The 26,704-nt window shown below is 42.9% G+C and overlaps 2 protein-coding genes across 10 annotated transcripts in view; both read left to right on the top strand.

The window, feature by feature from the left end:
* LOC124223580 (dystrophin, isoforms A/C/F/G/H) overlaps positions 1-26,704 on the top strand; it is a 304,909-nt gene that overhangs the window by 138,355 nt on the left and 139,850 nt on the right. The gene's annotated exons all lie outside the window — the stretch shown is intronic.
* The window catches only part of LOC124223588 (transcription initiation factor TFIID subunit 4-like), a 44,805-nt gene continuing 36,109 nt past the window's right edge, over positions 18,009-26,704 (top strand). For both annotated transcript variants that reach the window (XM_046635736.2, XM_046635735.2), the window contains exon 1: positions 18,009-20,410. In XM_046635736.2, the coding sequence (XP_046491692.1) occupies positions 18,590-20,410 (1,821 nt within the window). In that variant the 5' untranslated portion in view covers positions 18,009-18,589. The remainder of the gene's footprint in view (positions 20,411-26,704) is intronic.

Here is a 26,704-nt window from a genome sequence, read left to right as displayed (position 1 = left end):
ATATCGACCTTCCAGTTCTTCTTTCTTCTTTTTCTTTCTTCCCATTTTTCATCCCCTTGTATATTCTTTCTTCTGCAGTCCCGAGTGTTTGAACCTTCTGGAAAAAACACCGCGTCCATCAAATTTTGCCGACTACGAGGAACATAAAAAAAAAAAAAATCGAAATCAAAATAACCTGCACTGTTTTCGGGGGAAAATGGAAGTAATATACTAAAAATTCTGTTCCAACGTTCAACGGTATTGTATTTGCTGTATCACTTATTTCGAGGAGAATATAACAGATCTCTACTCGTATTTGTAGATTCGTCATTGAATATAAATATTTGAAATTTCGCCAGGTATCGAATGGATTCCTCTTTATCTCTGTTATAGACATGTCTGTGTTTGAACTCCTTTCATTTGTTCTGACTTTTACCCGTGGAAAAAACAAAGGAGGGAAAGAGAGAGAGAGGAGCTGAAAAATTCATCGCCCGTTGTTTGATCTCGTTCCTGGCATAACCGATTTTCCGCAACCGTCCCAGACGTTTCCGGTGTTTTCAGGCATTTCACGCATCCACCCGTATAACTGCAATACCTACCATATCTATATTTTTTTCTCGTTCCTTCCTCGGCGCGTCTCGCAACTGAATGACAACAGATATTCTAGCTTGAAATCCTCTCCTCACCTAAGAACGGTACGTTACGTCGTATTTTGCAGTAAAACTTGTTGTCTAATGCACCCTAAACCGGCGTCACGATTTTCCATACGTGTTTTGAATCCTCTCTCCTTCTTTTGGTGCGGCATTAAAAAACCACATCAGGGAGAAATGACGCACGGAATTGCAGAGGAGCGGGAAGGCGGGCGGGAGAACAGGGGAAAACGGCAAACGGAATCGAGGTAGAACTGTTTACGGGAAAATGATATCGACGTTGTATATACCTAAGAGAAAGCGAAAGGAACGGAAACAAAAAATGAGGTAAATACCCCCCATCCACCCACACAGACATACACACATACATACTCGAATACCGGAGTCACGGAAAAAGAGTAGAATAAGAAGAATTAGAAGAATGGGAAGACTCGAGGGTAGAAGTAGGGTGCGATTCTCCTACGGAGAAGAGGGCGAGGGGTGATTTCGTGCGTCGGACACCAGCTGCATCTCAAAGCCGGGAGACAACTCGTTGAATAGCAAGTAGGCTGGTTGGATGGTTGGTTGGTTGGTTGGTTGGTTGGTTTGGTAGGTTTCTGGAGGAAGCGAGGCGAGAGACACCGACGACGCCAGCTACGTTATTCCGTAAAATTTCCGAAGCCCCAACGGTGTGCGTTATACATATCTAAGTACATATACCAACACATATAATACATAGGTATGTATTATACCTATGTACATCTACACGTTTTGCTGAGGGTCGTACTTTGAAGTTGGGATAAGGTTAAGGAACGCGGCCTCGAGGTAGTGAGCCACTTTCCGGCCCTCTTCTTCATCCTCTTCCTCTTGCTCTTCCTTATCCATATGCCGAGCGCCGCGCTGCCACCGACCCCCGATCGATAGAGGATCAAATTAAACGCTTTCACTTGAGCCCTGCAAAAACGTGAAAACTGACACATCTGTATGATGACATTATTCACGCGTGGTTCCCAAGAGTTTAAAACAAGCAGCATCGTTTACCTCCCTTCGTTGCATCTTGAGTTTTTTACATTGTCTTCTGTTCTCCGTTTTCTACTTTATTACGTTTCAAAGCCACATTCTTCTCAGACGACTTCTACTACTCCCGGGTATTCACGAAGCCTAATGTGCGCGACAGTGATCTGTCTTTCTTATTGCCAGAATTTTGTGAGATAGGTATAATACATCCGCGGTTGGTGGGAGATATAGGAGGCTTTCGGGGTAATCCTGTGAGAATTTATTCGAAAGAATAAAAATAAAATAAAAACTTTAATAAAAACTTGGAATATATCCGCGGAGATAAGGGAAACAACGGAAACACCACTGTCGTCATTTTACGCTTTCATACTTTTATACCTTTTCTACATGGGGTATGTATAATTCTTATCCATCATACGGACAAAAGATTTTACTCCGAACGGTTGAACAAAGAAAAAGATCTAATCTCATTTTTTATTCATACTATATCATAAGCATAATTGGAAGTTGGGTAATGGATGGAAAATGAAGGCATGAATAATAAGTTTAAGAATTCTTTTTTACTGTATTGATTAGGCAAATTTCGCAGGGGATGAAAATTTTTGCTGGTATATTGAAGTTTAACACTGTACCGATTTTTCGCATCAACGAATTGACAGTGAGATAAGAATTCCTTGGCCAATCTCTGTCTCAATATTAATTGAAAATAAAATAAACTAAAAACATTTAAAGTAAAGATCTATTTCGTAAGAAGCAGAATTAACAACTACGAATGTAAATCGTTTGTTGTTCATCCCCTCGATCACCCCTGCCGTTTATCGAGTATTCAGTAATTCACCCCTGTCACCATCATAACTATCCCTACCGTCATCATCATCATCATCATCATCATCATCATCACCACCATACGGTCAAATCCTTGGCCGTGAGTAAAATTCGATACGAGGCTAGATGCACCCGATCGAAGCTTCACGCGCATGCGTACTACGCCGATGTAGATGGCAGCAGCGTTTTGTACATCATACTTCACGCGAAGGTGTCGACAACCCTTATTAGCCTGCCTGTTTCGCTCGGTCGGTAATAGCGAGCCCAGGTTTTACCTGGCCGCGGTTAAACCACCCTGAAACTTTACAGGAGGGAAGGTTTCCTCCCTCTGTCGGCAATCACGTGACTACATTCTGCCTGAACGACATTGAACCACCCTCAAATCACACGAGGGCGGAAATCCTTCTGTTGTCGGTAACGTAGGGGGGTTGAAAATTCATGAAATTCTGTTCACCGTTACCGCGAGTTCACATTCCATTATTTCTTCCCTTTCTACCCTTATCTCGGTTATGCAGGGATCGAATCGATACGAGGTCCACCCCTTTTGACCGACAAATTATGCCGCCACTTGCTGGCTAAACGATAAGCCGTTATTATTCGCAGGGGTATAAAATACCCCGATTCGTTACCTGTTTTTTTTTTTTTTTTTGAGAGCAGAACTTGTCTTAAACGTTCTACAAAAAACTACTCGACTTGCCGACGAATGGTAAAAATTGAACAAACATCGCCAGAATTTAACAATTGACATAAAAAATTTGTACACATTATATCGTATACTCATATATTCTTTTTATCGAAACATTTTTTTCTTCTACGTACTCTTATCTCAATAATCCATTTTCCGTTTTGAACGTACAATGCTCGGAGGGCGAGTGATCCGCGTATTATAATTCTTGTGCTCCAGATTAAACCTGCGTTGATGAATTTCTACCCAACCCAGTTTCTCTCCCTTTCTCTCCATCTCTAGAATATCGTCGAGCGGAATATCAATTAAGCAATACTTTTGATACGTGCCCCGATTCGAGAAGAGTACTCGCGTACCTCGTCAACCTGGATTTGACCCAGATTAATTCCAATCCACACACGAGGTGTAAAGAATTCAATTCCGACGATGAGAAAATATTATAAGGATAAAGTTAGTAACGTTACTTTAACGATGCACGTTTAAGAAAAATCGTTACTTCGCACCCTTGGTAATTTTCGAAATTTAGTCAACCACGACAAACAAAACGTACTCTTATTTTCAAAAGTCAATCCTTCGAAAGTCATTCTAAAATTGAGAAACAATGATTTTTCCCCTGACGTTTCGTTACGTTAACGTTGCTAACTTCACCCTGATAAAAAAATCACCTCCTCATATCAACCGAATACGGAAGCGAATTTCCCAAATTATCATCGTCAAAATTTTACCTAGTTTCTGGCACATCTCTTTTGTATTTCTGCCCTTTTCCCAACCGATTCCATTTTCATTCGCAACTCTGATATATCGAAGCGTTAATTGACTGTTACCGCTTACGCACAAGCGTCTCGTTAAAATGCGAAACTGATTAGATCGTTAGGAAAGCGTAAAAGAAGAAAATAAAGTTTGCACAAAAAGTAAATAATAACGATAATACCAATAGTACAAGCTCAACAATTTTCATATCACGTTGCGGCAGTAGAGTTGAAAACGTGGCCGAGTTCGGAGGGTTGGGGTTGGGCTTGAGTTTGGGATAGCCTGGATACGGGATTCTCTGCACCTCATTCGAATTCATAGTCATGTGCGAGCATTAACGCGCTTCGCCACTGCACCCGGGACAAATATCTGGTTTCAACATGATTTTTGAATTAAATACACGCGATGAAACTCTAATAATAATAATAACAAATGCACACATACGTGAGTTGAAATTAAGCGCGTTTCAGGGCGGTCCAATTTAACTTTTAACAAAATAAAAGTAAATAAATGAATAAAAAAAAAAAAAAAAAACAAATCACGCTATAGTGCCCATGGGTTGATTTTTCAAATTTCTACAAAATCGTTGGAGCTACGGAAATTTTGTCGACTTTGAATCTTTCAATAATTCAAGCGGGCATTTAAAAATAATTATTATGATGGATGTTTTTGATAGAAAGAAAGAAATACAAAAAAAATACCAGGAGTAACGAACAAATGTTTTGGTAAAAACTCGTCAGTCTCCTCGCTGCATTTATCGGTTCGTATTCTGTGCAAGTATATAAGTATCCATATAGGTATACATAATTGCAAAACTATGGCGTTACGCCGAACTGTAGGGAATACCGACTGCACAGAGTATAAATTTACCGAGGTATCCGCAACGCCGAGCACGTTATAAATTGGTATTTAACGAAGATTAATTAAATTCCATCGGCATTTTACACATTACACATACATGCGTGAAAAAAAATTCTCGACATTCCATATATGTGTGTTTATAATTTATAACGAGTGCTAATATACAGGCACGTATTAATATCGTACTTGCAATAATTATACCCTGTATGAAAGAACATTGTCGATGTATTAACCCTTTTGGTTACGCAATTTAGTTTTTTTTTCTTTTTTCTTTTTTCTTTTTTCTTTTTTCAACACGGAAGTGCAATTATACTTTTCCTGTGGATTTTTTGACACTGAATGCGATTTTGACGTCAAGATTTAATCAAATTAAAAACAACCCCTAAAATGGGGTGAAAACAGGGAGAATTATCAATACATTGTTTTAGACAGTGGTCTTGAATCAGATTTACATGAATATTTATTTTTAGTCCGAAAACAGGCGCAGTCTCCAATAATATCTCTAGCACCCCTAAGGAGAGTGAAAACTACCCCCGTGCGTTGAATTTTGTAAATCTAACAGCCATTCTGATATCTCTGTTTGTCAACCAATGAATTTCGAATTACATTCACGAAAATAGGTTTTTTTAATTTATAACAATTGCAAACAATCGTGGCTTGATAAAAAATCCCAATCATTCCAAGGTTTAAGTATTTATCTATCTGAAAATACAAAATACCTCAGAATTTTACATGGGTTGTAAAAGAAATGACAAAAACAAAGAAAATAAAAGAAGAAAGGGTGCTACGAAAAAAACTACAGTGGCTTATGTGACTATAAGGGGGTTGAGTAAAGTTGAGATGAAAACGAAATGAAAAATAAAAACTAACCGTTCTCTGTGTTTTTCGAACATCCATGCGGTGGAAAATGGGGACAACTTTTGTTACATCGGAGGGTGAAAACAATACGGTTAAAGATAAGGGTGAAATTTTGAACGTCAGGTTTAAACAGGCAAGACGATTACGTTCCGAACAGATGTCGCTATTCGTGGAAGGTGCTTCCACCACGATTTCACCGGCAGTACGAGCAGCGATTTTAGCAACGCTCCGGCGAATTCACGGTACGCGTTTATATAACTGCGGTAGATCTATCTAACTCCGAGGGGGAGGGGGGGGGGGGGGTGCGTTCCTCTGTAATCTCCGCGTTTTCATCCCCCTTCCCGTGCAGATTTTCACCCTCAAACGTTGTGCATACACACAGACACGCAATCGTTTAATCTACGCCCGCATGACCGCGACTGAAATTTGCCGAACAACGTTCAGGATACGAGTAGAGAAGGGGAGAAGGGAGGGGGATGCCAAAGATTTTATCCTCATTCGGATTATTAATTTTTTAGAAAAAATTTGTCAAGTTGAAGGATCGCGACATCGAGTTCTCAAATTTCGATAATCTATTTTACAGAATTTTTAAATGTTCCAAGACGAATATCGAATTATAGAATCTTTGAGTGTTCTTAGGATTATTTTTTGGTTTTACAAGGCTGTTTCGGCTTCCATATTTCGACTTTGCAAATTTTGAAATACGTGATCGCGTTTCTGTAATATCGATACTTCGAACTTTATTTCTTCTTATCCTTTTGTACGAAAATACTGTACGGTACGTATAGGAATATAGTTGTTATAATTTTTTTTTTTTTTACACCGTCGCGTTGTTCAAAATATCGATTACGAAGAAACGAGCTTTGATAATTCGATTCGAAAACGAAAGTTCCGAGACTTGATTTTTCGTTTGAAATTTTATCGGAGAATTACTGCGTCGGAAACTTTGGCGACCTGTTTTTACGCCGTTCCTATATTTCGTACTAACAAGTCGAGAAGCGCGAGCGAATTGATCGCGACTAGTTTGCCGCTGTCGGCTGTAGGGGGAAATGATTTCGTTTACTGCTGCAGCAAAGTTTTCAAAGTTGATTCAAAGATTCGGAGAGCGGGGGAGAAAGAGGGACTGAACTCGTCTAGCGTGCAACTTGCGACTTGTCAGAACTTCTGTTCTAGACGCTGTTTAAGACCTTGTATAACCGATTTCCTGTCCTAGCTTTTCACATCCAACGAGTATGTTTACAAGGGCGGAAATGTAGTTGAATAAAATTTTTAAATCACCTGCAACGTTTCGTCCGATCTTAGAATTATTACGTACGTATGAGAATCTGAGAATCTAAGTATCAAAACCAAGTGAAATGTATTATTTTTTAAACGAGTGAGATAAAAAAAAAAAAAAGAATCAAAGAAAAAAGAATTGCCGACTATGGGAAAAGTTTTGATGGTATTATAATTAATTCTGTGCGGTACAGCGTCTTATATATGAGACACCTTTTTTTTTGAATCGGTTATTCATGGTTTATATTATTCAAGGAAAGTTTACGGGGACTAGAAAAGTGGATCTAGGTAATCTTGGGTTTTCTGGGTCACTGAAAACAAATCCGACGTCAGAATTTCAAAATCGAAGATGGGGGATCCGATACGGCGAATTGAAAACATAAAAATTGATCTTATTCGCTGATATTAAAATTGCTCAGATCTGATCCCATTGTTGAAATCAGCGACCTCGACAACCCTTATATACCCAATTTCAGGGAACTTGACCACAAGCAAAGGTGTACGCTTGAAAGGGTTAAAAAACAAACCAAGGGCGAAAGTTTGGCGATTGTACAATCGTGGAATTTTTCTTACGTAAGGAATGTTTGTCCGCAGCGTTGTTTCGATCGTCTCGAGTTTGTTTATTCATCAACCGCGTTGCAACCGGCAATAAGTAAAGGTATACGAATATCCTGGCGGACAACGTGCCTGCTTGTTCTGTATTACGTATACATAATTCCGAGGATAAGGTCCTGGAGGTAGCCTTCGTGGCAAACTCCCGGTATATCCCACCGGACTACTCCCGAGAGCTAGTTGACAAGAGGGGTGGTGGGATGGGGTGGAAAAACGGAGGGGCGAGAGGAACTTCCGGTCGAGAATGCGGGACAGGCCTTTGGCTATTCGACTAAAACGGGGATACAAACGTCTCGCTGAACCCAAACTTTCTACCCACCCACCCCAACCCCACTTTATTCAAATTCCACCAAGGAATTCTCACATTAGAGGGAGGAAAACATCTTTTGCGGGTTCATCCCTCTCTTGCCTCTGCTCGTGTCACAGGACCTTGGGAACCCCGTGTGATGCTTCTATATTTTTCTCTCCCCAGTGAAATTGAATACACCAACAAACAACCGCTCTGACACTCACTTTGTATACTACTTTGTTTGTCGTGTTTTTTTTTTTGTTCAACACGCGGAGTAGAACGAAAAAGGGATGCGAATAAACTACACAACGGCCGATGCTCGTGATCCACTTTTTAGTCGTTGTTGTTAGGGATAATCAACCTGCACGGTTTTGCAACTATACACCCACCTTATTGGCTTTTTGCTTTGTGCTTCCGTTTTCACTCGTCGGTTTAATTAAATTCATCGTTACACGGCACGGTAATTGATGATTTTCATTCCCGCTTTCAGGAATCTCTGATTGTAAATATCTTTATCGATATTTGCTACCGAGGTATGGAAGAAAAATGAAAAACTAAAACACTGTACGCTGAATAACGAACCTAAAATATACGAAATATTTTCAATCTTTAACAAGGGAACTGAATTTATGACCGATGTTAGTTGAATAGACAATATTTCACCATTTCTTTTTCTGAATTTTAGCAAAATACAATTTTTATACAATATCACCGTTCAAAGTTACACGTGTAACATCGTAACGTGTATTACCATAACATTTTACAACGGCGTTGACTTTTCATCGAGATTCATTTACGTGGATTACAATTAACCGTTGGTTTTTTCATTTAAAAAAAAAATCTTGAGAGTAAAATTTGAATCTTATCGTCACACTCGTAAATAACAATGACACGTATATCGTAACGAAATCAGCGTCGTTTGCCAAAAAGCTCGTTAAATTTCTGGCAAATTTTGTCTTCGCCGGTGAAAACGTTCGCGCGAGGCTGCCATTCGAACCTCTCACCTAGCAGACATTGACGTATCGCGAAACGTGTAACCCGAGGCAATACCTAGGAATTTTCACCTAGGTATTCACACGCCCGTGCGTTTGTGCGTCCCATTCTGACATCAGTCGTAACTGTCGTCGCTTCTATTCCCCGCATCATCCTCCACCCTCGCATGGTTCATTCCTTTATAATCCTACTGGGATTTTGCACAACTGTAGACGTATGGATTGGTTCGATGTAACACCAGACGTCGCAAATTTTTTGCTCTGCGAATTATAACGTTTTTCATTTTTCGCGAACGAATCGTCATTGGTTGAAAAGAAACGGGAATCAATAGATCAATGTTAGCTAGTCAATCTGAAGAACTATTGGAAAGAAAAATTTCAACGATTCAGAATATTCGCATACTCGTTCAGAGATGTTGATTTTATTTTTTTGATTGTTTGTTTCTTGATAAATAAATAAAAAGAAACATGTTCTTTATCCTACGGGAAAACGGTGTTGGAATATAATTTTAACTTGCGTTTAATATTGTCGCGTATAACCTGTAAACTTGAAACAGCGATTCGGCGTTTGAGTTTTACTTGAAACGTAGTTTAACCAGGTTTTGCAGCCAGCCAGCCATATCCAGGTCTAGTCGAGTACTACTCAGGCATTCGTGATGTAGGTATAAACTCGATTATTTCTATGTTACATCAAAGTCACGGCGTGTCGTCTATTTCTCTATTTCCTTGTTGCGTTTCTTGCTGCAAGTTCACTTATTGCACGGTCTGACAAAAGTTTAGCGCATTATACTTAACTCGAGTTAAAATTCGCAAAAACCCGTGTAATCGTAAAAGAAATAATTGTCAAAATGACAAAAAATAATTAATATTCGATTGAACCGATTATTTTTCCTCGCAATCGGTTTTTGTTTTTCACTCCCGTTAACTATGCGATACGATATCAATTTACGTGATTGCAGTATCAATTATTATCATTATCTTACTTGACTACTTTCACATGAAATTGAAAAATATTTTGAACGAAACTATAAATCATTAAAAAACTTTTCCGCCATTAAGACTACCCACTGAAAGTTACCAAAATTTGCTGTCAAATGTACCGTTTCAAAAAAAATACGAAATAATTTATCAATTCGATTATTTATTTCTTTTGGACTCGATTAATCGATGCATCGATTATTTTTAGCTTAGTGGTCATCACTAGGATGAGGGCTATAATTTAAAAAAACGGCAGGTTAATCAGTCTCGGCTTCGTGTTTTTAAAACCTATCGGCTGTAATTTATTGTCACACGTTGGTCCGGCGCGAAACTGTGCAGGACTTTTTTCCCCGTAGAATTGAAAACGTGCCTGTGTGTGTTTTTGTTTCGTTTTTTTTTTTTTTGTCTCGTTTTTTCGGTCAGTTCTTTCCTCCTTTTCGCCTTTTTTCGTCATCCCTCCTCGCTTTCACATAGAAATTGCAGATCGTTAGTTCGACGTTCCGCGACCATATGGCGGCGGGAGAGTTTATTGCCGGAGTTGTGACCTACGAGGCGCGGCCAGAGTGACTCGATTCAACTGCAAGAGCGCGGATTCGCGAAATCGTATAACCCGAGAGATAGAAAGCGCGAAATCCTATATCCATATATTCTGCATCGCAACTTCAAACATACATATACCGGATTAAAACGTCCCTCTGTCAATGTTTATTATAATTTACAACAGTTGACGGTATGTTTCATACTTTGGTTGTACAATTTATTTTCTTTTTTTTTTTTTTTTTAAAAGAAAAAAGAGTATCCGAGCACGAATTGTTATACCATAACGTAGTAAGAAAGTTGTTTGAAACATACTTACCTTCATTTCTTAACTTGTCGGTCGGACCATCCACGGGCCGTTTCATTTTTTGCGAAAAATACAGAAACAAATTCGATCTTCAAAAATTGACACGACGATAAAATCACACAGTGGCCACACACTTGGAAAATCTGTAAAACCTGGAAATCTTAGGGTGTTTTTAATTTGTTCATGGAAGAATCTGAAAATATCAGTTTACCGTCATGGGAATTAGAAACGATTTTTTTTAGATAACAAGTTTACTTTTTTGTCGTTGAAATAAGAAATTGGTTCAAATGGACTTTTTTCTACTTGATATTTTTTTCAATTTGAATTGAATTTGAACCAAATATAGAGTTAATAAGTTGAACGATTTAGGTTTTAGTAACTTGTACTAAAACTAGGTTTTACGATAACCAGTAAATGTCTTGCAACTATTTTCCCAAAAATTTGTGGCCACCCTGTAATCGCGAAATGATTAAAACAATATCGACACCATATTGAGCACAAGTTTTACCGTGTATAAAAAAATCTCTGCACTTGGTACGGAAGAGTCGGTATCATGAAATTTGACGAAGCTTACGCGGCTGCGAGATGTAAAATCTGGAGGTGGCAGTTCGAGCTTTATAAAGTTGAGAAAAAAAAAAAAACGATGACGTTTAATTCAGTGCATCGTCGTGCTTTTACCCTCACGAAAGTCGTCGAGTTGATTGTGTTACTTGTATGAAATAGTTAACATACCCTGAGCTCGGAAATATGTGGCATATTATACCCGCCTGTGTTGGATCGGTCTCGAGGTAAATTCCCCCCCCCCCCCCCCCCCCCCCTTTTTTTTCCTTCTCCGGAAGCTCCAGGATACCTTTTACCCATCTAACCGGAAGCCTGTGCGCAGCTAGCCGACCATTCGAGTTATTCGCTCGACCCTCGAAACTCCTCGGACGTCTCTCTGTCGTATGAAAAATCCCCGGAGTTCCAGCTTCGATTCTTCGCGAGCTCACTCGTAGAAATATTTTCACAAATACTTACCCAGTAAAAGAGGAATCTCCCGGCATCCTGAAAATACCGGGAGAAATCTCTACGTTTTACGTATATTCATCGGGGTGTTAAAAAAATTGCAGAAACGATATCTAAATTTAATTCAAGGGTGCAAATTCGCACCCTCCGAACCGTAGAGAATTTAATTTTTTTTTTTTTTTTTTTTTTATAGGACAAAATTTTCGGTTGCCAATTTTTTTTTTTTTTTTATTCTCATCTTGTTTCATCCGTAAGTCAAGGTTGATATTTATTGGATATAAGATAACTGTCCGATCTATTGACTTTGGAAATTTTCACGGTTTTAATCAACCCGCGATTCGACGGAATTATACGCATTCGTTGCGTAATTGAATGAGGGGATGTATTTTCGGAGATTTATCAACGAACGAAAAAACATACGGATTAACTGGTTTCCACGGAATCGAACGGTAAATTGTCCGTCCGTGGTTCCATTCTTTACATCAAGCAGCGGCAGCGAGCAAAATCCTCCTCGTTGTCACCGGTGTTATACCGCAAGCGGAGAGGAAATGAAAAATTCCAAACGACCTGTTTTCTTCGTTCTTCTTGCTGCAGTAATAAGGGTGCAGGTAATACCTGCCCGCGTTTATATGTCCGAAGAATTTATGGGAGACTGGGTACTTTTTCTACCACGATCAGACGATGTGTACGTATACTCGCAATCGATGCTCTCAGATGGATGAAAATTTTGAAAATTGAATCGTACGTGTCAGAATCGTACGTCGTGTCCTTATTTGGAGCGTTGACGAATTTTTGCCCCCTCCACCAAATCAACTTCAAGCAATTCAAAAACAATTGCCTCATTTTTTCAGATCTTTATCTCAACTCTTAAGATAGTAAACACTTTTTTTCACGGCATATGTTTTATTGTAAAAGTAATAATGTTCCAAAAAATCTGTAACTGCGAGGTTCTGGTGGGCACTAAGTGCTATTATGTGGAAGAAAAAAAAAGAAGTTTTTCTCACGTTATTTCCATAAGAAACTTCGCAATGCGGATACTATCTTAGAGTTGAGATAAAAATGTTAGAAAATTAGGCAATTGTTTTTGAATTATTTTGAAGTCGGAGCGGCAAAAATTCGTCCACACCCTAAATAAGGACCATCCTAATATACATATTTTTTTTTTGTTGGCATTATTTTTTCGCGGTTTTATTATTTCTACGATGTATCTGAACCAGGGAAAGTTTTATTCCGAAAAACTTGTCTCTCGCGATTTGACCTTTTCGGTTTTTATCGTTACGCAACGATTGTATTGACCCGTGTCATTTTCTGGGCACTAGAGCTCACCCTGGAATTTGGTAGGATACAAGCTGCTTTTGCTGCCTGTCGAACGTTTTAATCAAGCATTGCCTTTCAAACGTTTTCATCCTGTACCTACGCGCGGGAGGCAGCGTCAAAGTGATTTTTTCGAAGTCAGGCATTTCTCTGAGCAGCCTATAACGAATCTGGGCTGAAAAAATTTTTCATTTTATTTCTATTTATTTTCTTTTCTCCTCATTTCTCTTTCCCCCCCGATATTGATAGCTCTCTCTCTCTCTCTCTCTTTCTTCGATTACGCGCTCGCGCGTGAAAGAATTTCGAATTAAACATGTCCTTAGTCTTGATTTTTAAAGCCAGGTTCAGAATCTCCGATTTCGCTAATGACGGATGAACAAAGGAGAAAATCTCCTAGACTTTTTTTCGTTTCGTCCAATTTCGATTAGATTTCACACGGTTGAATATCCGGTAATATATTTAATATACCACCGGAAATACGCGGTTACGTCGGTCCATCTACCCTTCACCTCGGAAAGAAAAAAGAAAAGAGAAAAAAAAAAAGAAGAGAAGAGAAGAGGAAGCAAAAAGTAACAGAGGCTAAAACCCCGAGATAGCCTCTTGCTTTTGCAACCTTCTACCGTTACAGTTTCTCTGTCAATCATAGATAAGAGTCGGCAGTTATCACTATCCTAACCTGAACCTCGGAAGAACTTCTGCCCGGTGGTAACTGGTCATTTTTCCTTTTAACGGTCAACTGTGCCCGAGAGATAAAGTCCGGCTTATTATTTTCCTCCGGTATCAAAATCGTCTGTTATATTCATTTTATCTTTATTTCCTCTTCTTTTCCCTTTTCACATTTCTTTTCTCTCTTACTTCCAGTACATGTATAATATGTACGTGGAGAATTTTCACATTCGCATAAATGTTTATAAATATGTGGGCATTGTTTTCGCTGTAGTTTAATTATTAGAAGTTTAAAAAATGGAAGAGAGAAAAAAGAGAATTACTCGAACTTACAGACTTGCTTTTTTTTTTTCTTTATCTTTTTTTCGAATCAGACACATGAAAGCGATGCGATACTCGCGAGTTATTTACGCGTCCTTTCGCGCGTGCCAAGTGGAATTCGCGAGACTGCTTAATTTTCCTGAAAAATTCCAAGCACCCAAAAGTCCCCTCTTACTCTTGATACTCCCCCTCCTCCCCTCTCTATCCATCTCTCTCCCACTCCTTACCCTCTCTCTTTCACACTCTTCGTCGAACTGCTAAGTGGAGAAAATTTGATGAATCGTCACGATGAAACTCAAAAGGATTCTCATCCCTGGAAGAGGAAAAGGGAGGGTGGAAATATAACCTTCGATCTCTCTTCACTCTGCCGTTCTTTAAACTTGCAGGCATTTCCAGGCTTTCCTTTTTTCATTTACCTTTTACGCTTGTCTTTATTATATTTATTTTTTCGCCAGGTTATCATTGTCGTAAATTCCACAAGACACTTGTTCTTCGCAATATGTTATCGAGGAATCTTTAGAATTTATTTTCTTCATCGTTTCTGTAGGAAAAATGAAAATTTACAGATATCAGTATATACTCGTCATGACCAAACTAACATCACGTTTTATCTCCTTTTTACAGGTAAGGAGAATACTATCGATCGACTCGTTAAACGTTAAACGTAAGGTGGTGGAAAACAAATCCGACCGGTTTAGTTCGGTAAGTAAAACAAACGCAACGCGTAACACGTGCGTCAAGTATGTACCTACATGAAATTTTCTCGGATGGCGATAATAACAATATTGTATCCGAGTAATTTAATTTTGATGATTGATGACCGCGAGACGTAGGAAAAGTAGACTCCTCGTCTCGACTCGCGGCAAAGTTTATCGTTTTTGGAAACTCACTCCGCATCCGACTTGACAACAAATCGTAAAGCTCCGTCGGATCAGTATAGATATAGACGAAAGAGACTAGGAGGAGGGAAGTCGATACAATAATTGATAGATTAGGGAAAGGCGGCTTTCGGGTTATGGATTATTAAATAGCTGCCACACCGTCGTTCTCTCGCTTGCTCTTCGGGGCTGCTAACCCATATTTCACCGGCAGCACTTACCTACCCCCGAGCTTTTCGTCTCGTTCCTTCCTCCTCTCCGTCCGCAAAGCCACTCTCCGCCCTTCTCGCGAAAAAATACACTCCTACCGGGCCAGTTAGCCCGCGTTGCGGGTTGGCTCGATCCGTATCTGTGTCGCCTTCACCACCAAAGGTTCAACCTTTACATCCCCACTTTCCTTACTTTTCCTCGTCATCGTCGTCCTCCTTCTCGTGGCTGGTCCGCACAGGCGCTTTTAAATGTATCGCGAAAATTCTTCTTCTTCTTCTTCTTCATCTTCATCATTTTCTTCATGTTATTTATATTCGTCCTAGGCTGCGAGAAGAAAGTCGCGAACCTTTATTCTTGCGATTTTTCGGGTTAAAGGTGAAACTGCGCGAAAATTACGGAAAAAAAAACGACGATGAGGTAAAAGAAAGTTTCTACCGCACCGGCTCAACTTCCGGTTAATTCTTCGTTGTTTCGTGTATGGTATAAATTTTTTTCTTTTCTTTTTTTGTCTTAATTTTATTTCAACACAATCGCGGAGTTGAGTTACGACCGGTGGATGCATTAACTGAACATAGTAAAAAAAAAAAAAAAACTTGAAATGGAAAAATTAGACAAAGGAGAAAAAACGAAAGAAGAACAGCAAAGAGTAATAGTGATAATGGGAATAATAAATTTGAAAAACCCGTGACTCGCATTATTCATGACCGAGATCAAAAGCGGAACGGTGTTGAAGAAAAATGCAGTCGTAGAGTATATTCTCTCTCTCTCTCTCTCTCTCTCTCTCTCTCTCTCTCTCTCTCTCTCTCTCCTCTCTCTCTCTCTCTCTATCTCTCACTCTCTCTCTCTCCTTCTCTCTTACACCTCGGCTAGTCTTTATTAAGCGACAACGTCGTCGTCGGCATGGTTCTCTGCTTGGCGAAATTCAAAAACGTGCTGGACCCCCCATTGTTTTTCTCCTAGCCCATTATACTTTACCCCTTTCGCTCCTCAAGACGGTAAAATTAATTCGGGACAATCGAGCTGTCATGTACGGACGTTGCTGGACTATCCTCCTCGTGCTTCTCGAAAAAAAGAAAGAATAAGAGAGATTCCCGAGTTGATAGCCAATTTGGCAAACGTCTTGGGTATAAACCAACCCCCGCTGCACCCCTTCCGACAATTTAGTACGACCCCTGATATCGATTTTATTGATCGAGTATACAGCTTACTAATTCCCCTCTGGCGTAATATCAATTCATAATGTTAATTACACACGGGGTATTTTCAGACACTATTAATACGGACTAGGCAACCGCTATAGATTCAAATCTTTCCCCGTTTAATAGGGAAGGAAAAGGAAGAGTAAGAGACCTTTCAACACGTACGGTATTGAAATTTTCCAACCTAGTGCAACGTTTCCGGAAATTCCTCACGAGCAAGCTGTTACTCAGGCTTTAATTCCATTGGTTCTCGAGATGTCGCTGTCACAAGTTCCGTTCGAAAGAGGACCGACTCTACTTTCCGCACACTTTTCCCTACCTGGTGTAAAGTTTACTTTAATTGTGACGGAAAATGAAAGTAAAGTAGCCTCGCGCGAAGGTTGAGACACACCATCGCGGAATCAATACCGCGTTGTATATACTTTAACTAATAATAGCAGGGAAGAGGGCTGCTGCTGGCTGGAGCAAGTTTGAGATACCGGATTTATTATTAGTGGCGTGTACACCCGACCTGCGAGAAGAGTTTTCTCGGACCTGAAACAAAATTAGAAAATCGTATCTCGAGTGCATTAACTTTCCTACACATCGCCGTCTATTCCACTGCACTTATCCTACGTACGAACATAGACAGAGACTCAGCGTCAGTCGGGATTCCGAGGTCGGACCACCGGAAAGCAAAGGTGCAGTTGGATATGTGGAAAAGCCTTTTTGCCGTAGTATCGCATCGTTGGGACAGGTCGCGGGTAGGTATCCAGTCCAGCCTAGCGCCGAGTTGGGATAGGTTGGAAAGTCCGTGCGCATGGGAAGTTATTAAATAAGTTTTGACGCCACTGAATGCTTGATGTGGAAAGTTTGACCATAGCTCCGAAGTGTCCCGGAGTCCAGAATCTCGGGATATCGGGATACAACGTTACGGGGGCAGAAGGAGGCCAGAGAGTAGTAGAACTTGTGCCACTCCAAAGGGTATAAATAATGTGTAATGTCGTGGGTTACATTCAGCACTCCGGGTTGCAAAAGGAGCGCGGAGCGGTACGTGCCTACATGTCTTGATTTTTAAAGAAAAAACAAATACTTTGCCGTGTGGTTAAAGTTCGGCTTCGAAATTAGGTCTCATCGCTGTGGATAGGTCACGAATCGAAGATTCCAAGTTTTGTAAACCATCGCGTTACATTCGCACGTGAGCTAAGTAAACATGAACACATGGCAGAACATTTACCGTATCACAATGACCACTTGGACCGAATTGCCAGCTGGATCTCTCGGTATATGTAAACACACAGCTGACACAACACACAGACCTACAGACGGATACATATCGTCGGTCAGGTCTGAAACAATAAACGAATACCTACCGCCGAAAGATTCTCAATTTTCGTTCGCGGTTAATCACCGACCTAGCAACGCTGAACCATTGGCAAATAGGAGGGGGGGGTGAGGTAGAGGGGGAGGAAGCCCAGCCAAGCCTCGGCGTCATCTTTCCGCGGATGTTGCGCGCTGGCAAATGCCAGAGGGCACGGGTTGCGTATGTTCACAGTGTCTTCACTGTGCGTAGGATGAGTGGGTGTGTGTGTTGGAGGATGGTCCGTCAACGTTGAGTTTCGGTGCCCGCGGGAGATTCACATTGGGGGTGTTGGTACCGGAGCACGGCTTGCGAGAGAGACAGAGATAGAGAGAGAGGGAGTCTACGCTGGGGAGAAATGCTACGAGGCGTCGAGGTGCGGGACGTACCGGCGCAAGCGTCCTTCCATGCCGCCGACGCCGCGGCGTCGTACCGCCGAGCGTCCCCGTGTGCCATCGGAGCACGCCACTCCGCCCCCGGCAGGTCCGGAGACAGTTTGCGGTATGAAATCGAGACTGGTTCGGCGTGGTCCTCTGACGCCGGGTCCTTGAGAGGAGCCTCCGAGGCGTCGCGTTATAGAAGCGCGAAGTGTCGGTTGCATGCTCTCTCTCGATCTCTTTCTCTCTCTCTCTGTCAATCCTCATCTCACTTGCCGCGGTAACTGCGACGAGGTGTTTCGTTTCCTTGGTTTGTTGTTGGTCTGTTTGTTTATCCGATCGTCTTTGCCGCGGGAAGAAATCAAAGGGATAGTATTACCGTTAAATGTGCCGTTGATCGCGATGTTCGGCTGAACCAACGAGGAAATCGGAGCAACAGAAGTACCAAGAAGGATAAGAAGAGGAAGAAGAAGTGACCGAAATGATGATCAGTTTTTCGTCGGTTGGTAGCGAGGAGCTCTCGACTTACGAGGAGGAGTAACCGTGATCGGTTGGACAGTTGGAGTTTGGCGGAAACTGCGTCTCGATGGAAGAATAGAGGAGCGCTGGTGGTCGAGTGCCAAAGAGATCGCGGAGGAAGGAGAAGAGTCGAGAAGATAGTACAAAATTAAGGAACCAAGCCGCAAATGGGCGAGCCGGCGTCTGGCCCACCGCCGCAGTCCAACGGTGGTGTTAAGCAAAAACCAACCAGTCTTAATCTAGGTTTGGGTCCGTTTTATCGGGGCGACAACGCCCGCGGCACGGCGCAAACGACAATAACCAATGATCGCAACCTCCGGCACATCACCGGGAATAACCGTTCCTCTCGTACAATATCCGTTTCTAATTCGGGAGAGCAGTTACCCGCCGTTGGTAACACCTCGGGAACCCAGGGACATCATCATCAGCAGCAGCTCGCATCCTCCCGGCTTCCATCCGCTACCGGCATTCCTCCTTGGGGTCTCTCCGAGGAGTCCGAAACCCTCCTCGAGCCCCATCCTCCACCACCACCAGCCCCGTCAGCTCACACCCCAACGTCCCGTAGCGGAAGAGCCGGTCCGATCGGTCTCCGAAACGGCGGATTGCCCGCGGCTTCGTCGACCGGTCAGCTGCCCGCCCGGAGTCCGAATCACGGTAACTACAATGGGCACGGGTTCTCGCTCTACACACCACCAGCCCCGATTCCCGGCACAGGATCATCCTCGTCTTCGTCAGGCGCAAGCAAAGTTCGCGGCCTTTCCAACGGCCTACCAAATTCATCAGCGAGACGTCCTTCTACTATTCCCGTATCCGCTTTCTGCCACGGAGTCGGGTTCCAGTTCGGCGAGCCACCACCACCACCACCACCATCCGCACCAGCCAGGGCCTCTTCTCCGTCAGCACCAGTTTCTCGGCTATCAGCCGCACCGGCAAACGGACATGCAGGGACCGTTTCTCCAAGTCCATGTCAGGCCGCCAACACCGAGCCAGTACTTCGCCGACCGCACTCGACAGTTTCAGGCAATGCCGCTCTTGCCGCCCTCGGTTATTCCCGGGACTTCGAATCCGCCGGTGGCGTTTCCATGGCCGGGGCAAGCCTCGTCTCGTCATCGTCAAGCCCTTCCGCACCATCGTCGCAGTCCTTCTCCAGGCACGTTATGCCACCAAGCGCAATATGGAACGGTCAGCTGCTTCATCAGCCCCTGCCTCGACGGCCCCACAGCATCGCCGCAACTCCAACAACCGCCGGTCCAGCTTCTTCCTCTGTTCTATCTCTCGCCCCAGCACCACCGGCCAATTCATCATCAGCTCGTACACCGGGAGAGCCAATTCAGTGGGGTCCGTCAGGCATGGTCCTCCACCAGCCCGTGCCTCGTCGGCCTTTCGCAGCCGTCCAGCCTCCGGCCCAACCCCAGCCTCCGACACCGACAACGTCCCTGAGTGTGCTCGGTAATCCGGGCAACTCGAACACCTGGAGTGCCGGGGGTTCCCACAGGCCGAGGCCTCACAGCATCGCGACCACTCCTCAAGGCTCGGCCATGGCCCCAGCTTCGCCCTCCGACTCCGGTTACCGGTCGCTTCCCTCTGCCTCGAGCGATTATCAACTGCTCAAGTCGCCCTCTCAGACCCAGACGAACCTTGCTCAAGGTCAGCAGAACCAGAGCGCCGCCCGACGACTCTCGCTTCCGTCGGCTCAGACTCTTCTTCGCGTCACCGCCCCAAAACCGAGTCCCACTTTTCACGGTTTACCCTTCAGGCCGTTCACCTGCGGCCTCTCGCCTAACGGCAATCCCATATTTCTTGGCTGCACTCATCTTCACGGTCCCGCTAACAGGGTTGCCACTCCTGTTACCAGCCCCGCTAAATCGCTCACCACTTCTCAGGCCATTCAACAACTCCTTGCTCAGCCGAGAAATGGATTTAAGATTGTTGACGATAAGGTTTCACTCTTCATTGAGATTCTTGACACTCAGGAACGCTTTGCCAAGGTCAGTATGTCACTTTGCTTATCGTAACGAACTTGTCTTTATGTATAGGAATAATCGAATGCGGCGACACTTGAACCATCACCCATTTCAGATGAATACTATAAACTTGAAACACTCTAAAATCCCTGGTTCATGTTCTTTACTATTATTCATACATCCATTTCCTCCGACTTGTTCAAGCCAAATCACACCGATTCCCTAAATAATGAAATCCGTGATCAGTGACGCCTTTAACCGTAGATATTCAAAGGTTATAAGTCTCGTATATAACAATCTGATTCCTAGTCATTTGTACAAATAATTAAAATCCAGTAATGCGAATGCAAATACTGAGAAAACACAATCATCTCCAATTTGCACGCTCGTCCGGAGGTAAGCATGACAAAATCCCCGGTCGGCTAATTAATATTCTCGACCTTTCCATCGTCTTGCATCCGTGTAGCTTTTAATCACGTTTCCCCTCGTCAATCAGACCAGCTTAATACCCGGTAATAAATGTCGGCTAATAATCAGCGCTACCGTTTGGTAATTCTTTCTCGAAGTTTACACTCTACGAGGCAAAGACGAAGAAACCTAAACACTTTACTTTACTCGCGGTTATTGCATTTCACACCTTTTTCCTTCAATAATGGAAAGCTCGATATAAAAATGCTAATTTTTGACCTTGCTCAGGCGACGCCGTGGTTTCGTTACACGCGTGCGTATTTTGCGTACTTTTATTGGGTTTGAAATCAATTTTACTTTTTGATCGACGTTGCCTCGAAATTTTCTGAAAGTCATGTATATCTTTACGCATTTTTATTTTCTTCCTTTTTTTTCTCTCTCTCACTTTTACCAACGTCGAAAATAAAATATATATGCATGTATGCATGTATGGAAAAACGAAGTGAGAAACAAAGTTTCTTCTCTATCGAAAGGAACGCCTCAGGATAATGCGAATATGACGGATCTTTGTCGCAGGAATGATACGTTATAGGGAACGCCGAAAACTCTATATCTATGTATATGTTATGACTGTACATAGAAAACTCCGAAGCCCATCATCTTCGAGCTGCCGAACATTTTCGAATATCATTTATATGCAAACTTACGTATCGGCTCGCGGCCTCGCTCTGGGCTCGACGTATCGCCAAAAATTCTATTTCCGATATTCATCCGGGTTTTAAATAAAGGAAAGAACAGCTTAAGGGGGGGATGAAAAAATAAAATCTAGACACTCGATCCGTTCGACAGTTAACCGCTACTACGAACAATCCAAGTCTTTCACCGCTGCCGCCTCACTCGTTCTACGGATGAGTTGACAGGCAAGAAAAGCAAATGAAATTGTTTGACACTTGTTCGATTTTATCCCGAAAAACCTTTCGCGACAATTGCTTCAGCTCCGACGTTCCATTTCCATCGTTTTCAAGTAGGAGGGGGAGGGGGAGTCAGTGACAGACGGTGAAATTTCGCGCCTACTCGAAACAAAAAGAATCCCGTAAAACTTGAAACCCAGATAACGAGCCTTCGCTATTTTTTCCGAACTGACATTCATCCCCCGCGATGAAATTATAAACCCTTCAAACCGCAGCCGCGAAATGCTTTCCGAGACTGCTCCGGTACACGATGCTCTTGGTTTTTTTTTTTTCAATAATCTCCCGTGTTCTCTTTGCTCCACTGATGGTCGGAAAAATCCCTCTGTGCCGTTTTCTTCCGTCGAAATCTCGAGACTGACGGCCCGCCGAGGATTAGCTCGCGTTTTCCTCGAAGAACGAGTCGGGCAGAAGAACTTATAGACGTCCGAAGAAACGCTAGCCGGAGGTGCATTCGTGCGCCAAATAGAGAGGCGCGATGCGAAGCGTGCAATCATCTCCCACTTCGCTTCAGTCGCCTGGCTCTTTGCACAAAGCGAGGCTTTGATCTCATCCTGGGTATGTTTACAATTCCCACTTGTTTCACCAAAGCGCGTCTTCGCCAACTTCCGGTATTCCGCTTCCGTCCGTCACCGGGATTTCGAAATATTCCGACATAATCCTCGCCCGAAAGCTCGTTAGCTTCGACTCCGTTTTCGCATTTACATTCCGGCGAAAGCCGTTTCGCAGCTTGGAAAAATTTACGGCGGTCGGAATTATTGCTCCGTACTCCGTCTATCGGGGTGAACCTTTCAGCCCGCGAATTGCAAGTCTCTTATGCTTCCCGGCTTGTAGCTTTGACTATATATAAAAGTTTAACCCGACTTTTCTCTCTCGCCGGCGAGTCGGTTGATGGACTCGGAACGACTTCCCCAACTCGCGGTCTTAATCTTTTCAAACTTATATAAATATCGCCGGGGGAGAGATTTCCGCATCGTTCGCCAGATTTTTTTTATTATCATTTTACTCTAGTCAAATCCCGGTTTAGGATAATTTCACCGTTACGAAATTATGAAGTCTTTTAACGCTCTTCCACGACGAAAAATTTACGAGAAACGCGGAGTTCCGCGACATTTCTACGTACCTCTGCTTGGAAAAATAATGTTCGAAAAAGCGTGCAAAGCAGGATGAAATTTACCCGGAAAATGCCGAGCGTGGGATCGATAGGGATTTGGAAAATCTTACTTCCATCTTTCAGGGCTGCAACGACACGATCTTGCTTCTAGCCTCCTCTCTTCCTCACTCTTATATTTCCTCCTCGCGAGGCGTATATCTATATGTTTTTAAGCGCCATGCCAGTTCCTCCGAAGACGAGAAGAAGAGCCCCGGAGCATATAGCTAATTCCTCCTTGTTCGCGCGAAAAATAGAGGTTCTATTCGCCGATATTTTTCCTCGGAAAAAGAAGGGGCATGTCGAGAGGAGAACTGGAAGCTCTAAGTCTTTCCTCCGTCGGACGGAATTCCGAGCCGTATAAGGTCCTCGGTATCTCGATTATCGAGAGCCGGTTTGGAAACCGAAATTGTTTTGACGTTAATCAAACTGCGGTGAGCTAGAACGAAAGAGAGAGAGAGAGAGAGAGTGAGTGTGTGTGGAAGTAAGGGAGTAAGTCGAGGTGTAGGTGCGTATGAATTCAATTTTCGCATACCTGCCCTGAAGATGTCGTATCGTAAAAGTTTATGTACACCCGAATTCGGGCTGCCTCCCATCCCCAGATTTCAACTAACCATCGCGAACGATACTCGCTCTCCCCGCGGGATGCCGTAAAATATTTTATTTACCACCCGTCTTATACGGGAGGTTAAAGGGTCGTTTTTTCACCTTCGGGATCGGAAAGAGTGGAAAGCAGGTGTGAGAGAATAGGGAAAAACGTGAGAGACTACTTTCGTTATTCGTAAACAAATATTTCAAGATTCTTGCCGTTACCCACTCGCTGTTCATTACCCTCAGAGCCTAGAATCGAAGGCGGCACGAGCCGAGAAATAAAGGGAAACACGATTTTTCGAAACAAAGGCTCCAATTAGTTTTTCAATTAGCAACGAACCGTTAAATTAAACCTCCCGATCTCGAGCCATGGTTCTGATTCTCCCGTAATATAACGACGAAGTAGGATATATTCTTCCGCCGAGGGTGAACTCTCGAAGTAGCTGCCGGGCCGTTTTCACCCCCGGTATTCGGGAATCAATAGCGAAACATCTGTGGCGGTGGTTGCGACGGCAAAGACGTTTCGGGTTCGGCTTCGAGAACCCGGAGCTCACCATCCTGCCGCAAAACGCCAACCTCGCTGATCGTCCAGAGGACGAGGAAAATTAGCAACAAGCTAACCAGCCGGCGCCTCGCCTGCAGGCCAACTTCTGTACCGGCAAATGCCCCGTTAAGCCAACTACGGTTCCGCCGTTGGAATCATTTTCCCGGACTTTGGCCATCGGCAAAAGTCACGTCCTGATCGAGTTGCCATTATCGGGTCCATTGTCCATTATCTCGCAAGCAAGGTATCCCAGGTCGATCTCTACGATTTCATTTCTTTTGTGATGTGATATGTTATGGTAGACTAAAGACTGAATAACACGTAGTGTTTTTTATCTGTCATTAAAGACTTTGAGGGGGATGAAACCACCCTCCAAACCAAAAAATGTCAAAATTACAGTTTTCGTTTCTCTTTACAAGAAAACTTTTCCGGTTGGATTGGTTATTAAAGATATTACGTTCATGTCGGTGAAACTGCCAAATCGTCCTTTGACATGCCTTACTTTGGCGGGTGGGTCGCCTAGTTTTTAGTCTGCTGTAACATATTACAAAAGAAATGAAATCGGAGAGATCGACCTGGGTCACCTTCCTTGTCAGAAGCCTGTGCATCATGGGATGTAACTCGTAACGAATTTCTCATCATATCTGAACGAAGCACAAAGGAGGCCTTGTCGCGATGCTTGGAAATTGACCGGGTCCATTCATCTCGCGACGGGATCCGAGTCCGAGAAGCGAAAGGGCCGATCCATTTACGATCCGCAGAAACGCGAGTGTTACATCGACGCTTCGTTTCTACGATTGTCTTCTATATATCTGCAACGCTTTCATCCTGTTCCTCCTCCTCCTGTTCTTCTTATTTCTCTATTACATATTTTCCTCCATTTTTTACCGTCTCAGAGATCGTGATCGTAGGCGCGTCGTGCCAATTTTCGTTCCGCGAAACATCTGCGCGAGTTGTGTAAAATTTTTTGGAAAGAATGGAGAACCCGGACGTTCTCGAAAAGTGAGGTTTTATCGGAGGTAGGTAGGTAGGTGGGTAGGTAGGTACCTTCATTTTCACCCTCTCGCTTTCTCTGCAGATCGTATAGAAAGCCTTTTGCGCTGAGACATGTCATTTTCAAAATTAAGCCAATATAATCCACCCTGTATACGTGTATACTAGATACAGAGATTTCTATGTACCCAACCACCTATACATCACTAACGCTGCTGGTTAAAGTCGAGTGGAGCAAAGTTTTGGACAAAAGGTTGTTACTCTCCCTCGACTGACAATAGATCCCGCCCACGTTAAAGCTAGCGCTTCCACGGCAAAGGGGGAGAGGGACGAAGGCCCTAACAGCCCCCGATTTCCCCCAAAAGACAACTTCTTCAAACGGGCGTTGACGTACCCTTCCAACTTCGGCCATACTTTACACCCATAGAAAATCCACGCTGTCTCGCTTGTATAATTACATACGAATTTTAATTTGTCATTTTATTTTTCATCGAAATATGAAAAAAATCTATCGCTTCTACGATTTGTTTCACTCTGTTCAATTGAGATTCTCTTTGGTACCGGTTCTCCTCCTTTTTTTTCTTCATCCCCGTTTTCGTGGTATTGAAAGTTCTATTGCATCGCAGTTGAAATCGTCGTGAATACTGCAGGTTTTATACCGATATAACTGGTATCGGTATTTCCAACCACTCGTTATATCAGAGTGCAAAATCAAAACGTTGGGTGACGGTCAACGAGAGGTCGCTTTGCCCGTTTCATGGTTCACTTCCGGTACTCGTCCCTCGTTTTTCCCTCCTTCCATAGTTTTTATTAAATCGTTAATCCTATCGGGACTCGTGATCGTTCACTGTTTGGCTAGTTTCAATTTTTCTAAATATCACAGATTTACCTATCAACCGAAGCGATTGCGCGAAGCGGAAGCTTGCAACCGGGCCGTTGAGCAAGCGTTAATTTGGCGAGCCATTGTTGTCGTAAGTTGGTGAAAATTGAAAGCTTATCGCGCCCTAGCCTCGGTCCCTTTAAACTTGAACTTCAAACTTCCTTCTCATTCTCTCCCACGTCACCCGTTTCTCTTGTTCTTGATTCTTCCTCTCGCTCTGTTGTAAAATGAACGCGTGGGGAGAGACGGTAGAAATAAAAAAAAAAAAAAGTTATAATAATGCGCTACCGGCTATCTCTCTCTCTCTTCCTCTTCATCGTTATCTCTTTGCAAATAGGCAGCATGACGAAGGCAAGTTGCGTTTAATATTAATTGCATATTAAGAACGAACTAGCTAAGCGCGAGCTGGTTGTGCCGCAATTCATTACTATTTATCAAGGTGATTAAAACCCACCACCACCCCTGGAGCTATTGTGGTGTCGCTACTGTTCGCATTTGTATACCCCGTTATAGCTACGGTTGTGAACCACCTGTGTACCGGCTTGCAGCGCAAACTCGCCGCTGCTACGTGCCTAAAAAATTGCGGCTTAGCGAATTTTAAACTATCCCCTGTTCTTGGTAGTTTGGCAAAAATCACGGAAACTTCTCGGATGATTTAAGCCAAGGATTTTTTTCCCCCCTTTTGTCCGTTTGTTTCATTCGTTCATTTAAGTTTTCAACTCGATGATAAGATAACAGATTAACTCTCCCTCTTCTTCTTTTCGAGACGAAAAATTGTGACGAA

Source organism: Neodiprion pinetum, chromosome 7 (genome assembly GCF_021155775.2).
Source record: "Neodiprion pinetum isolate iyNeoPine1 chromosome 7, iyNeoPine1.2, whole genome shotgun sequence".
NCBI classification, from domain to species: Eukaryota; Metazoa; Arthropoda; class Insecta; order Hymenoptera; family Diprionidae; genus Neodiprion; species Neodiprion pinetum.
Note: the sequence above shows the minus strand (reverse complement) of the source record. Positions and strands in the feature narration are given on the sequence as shown.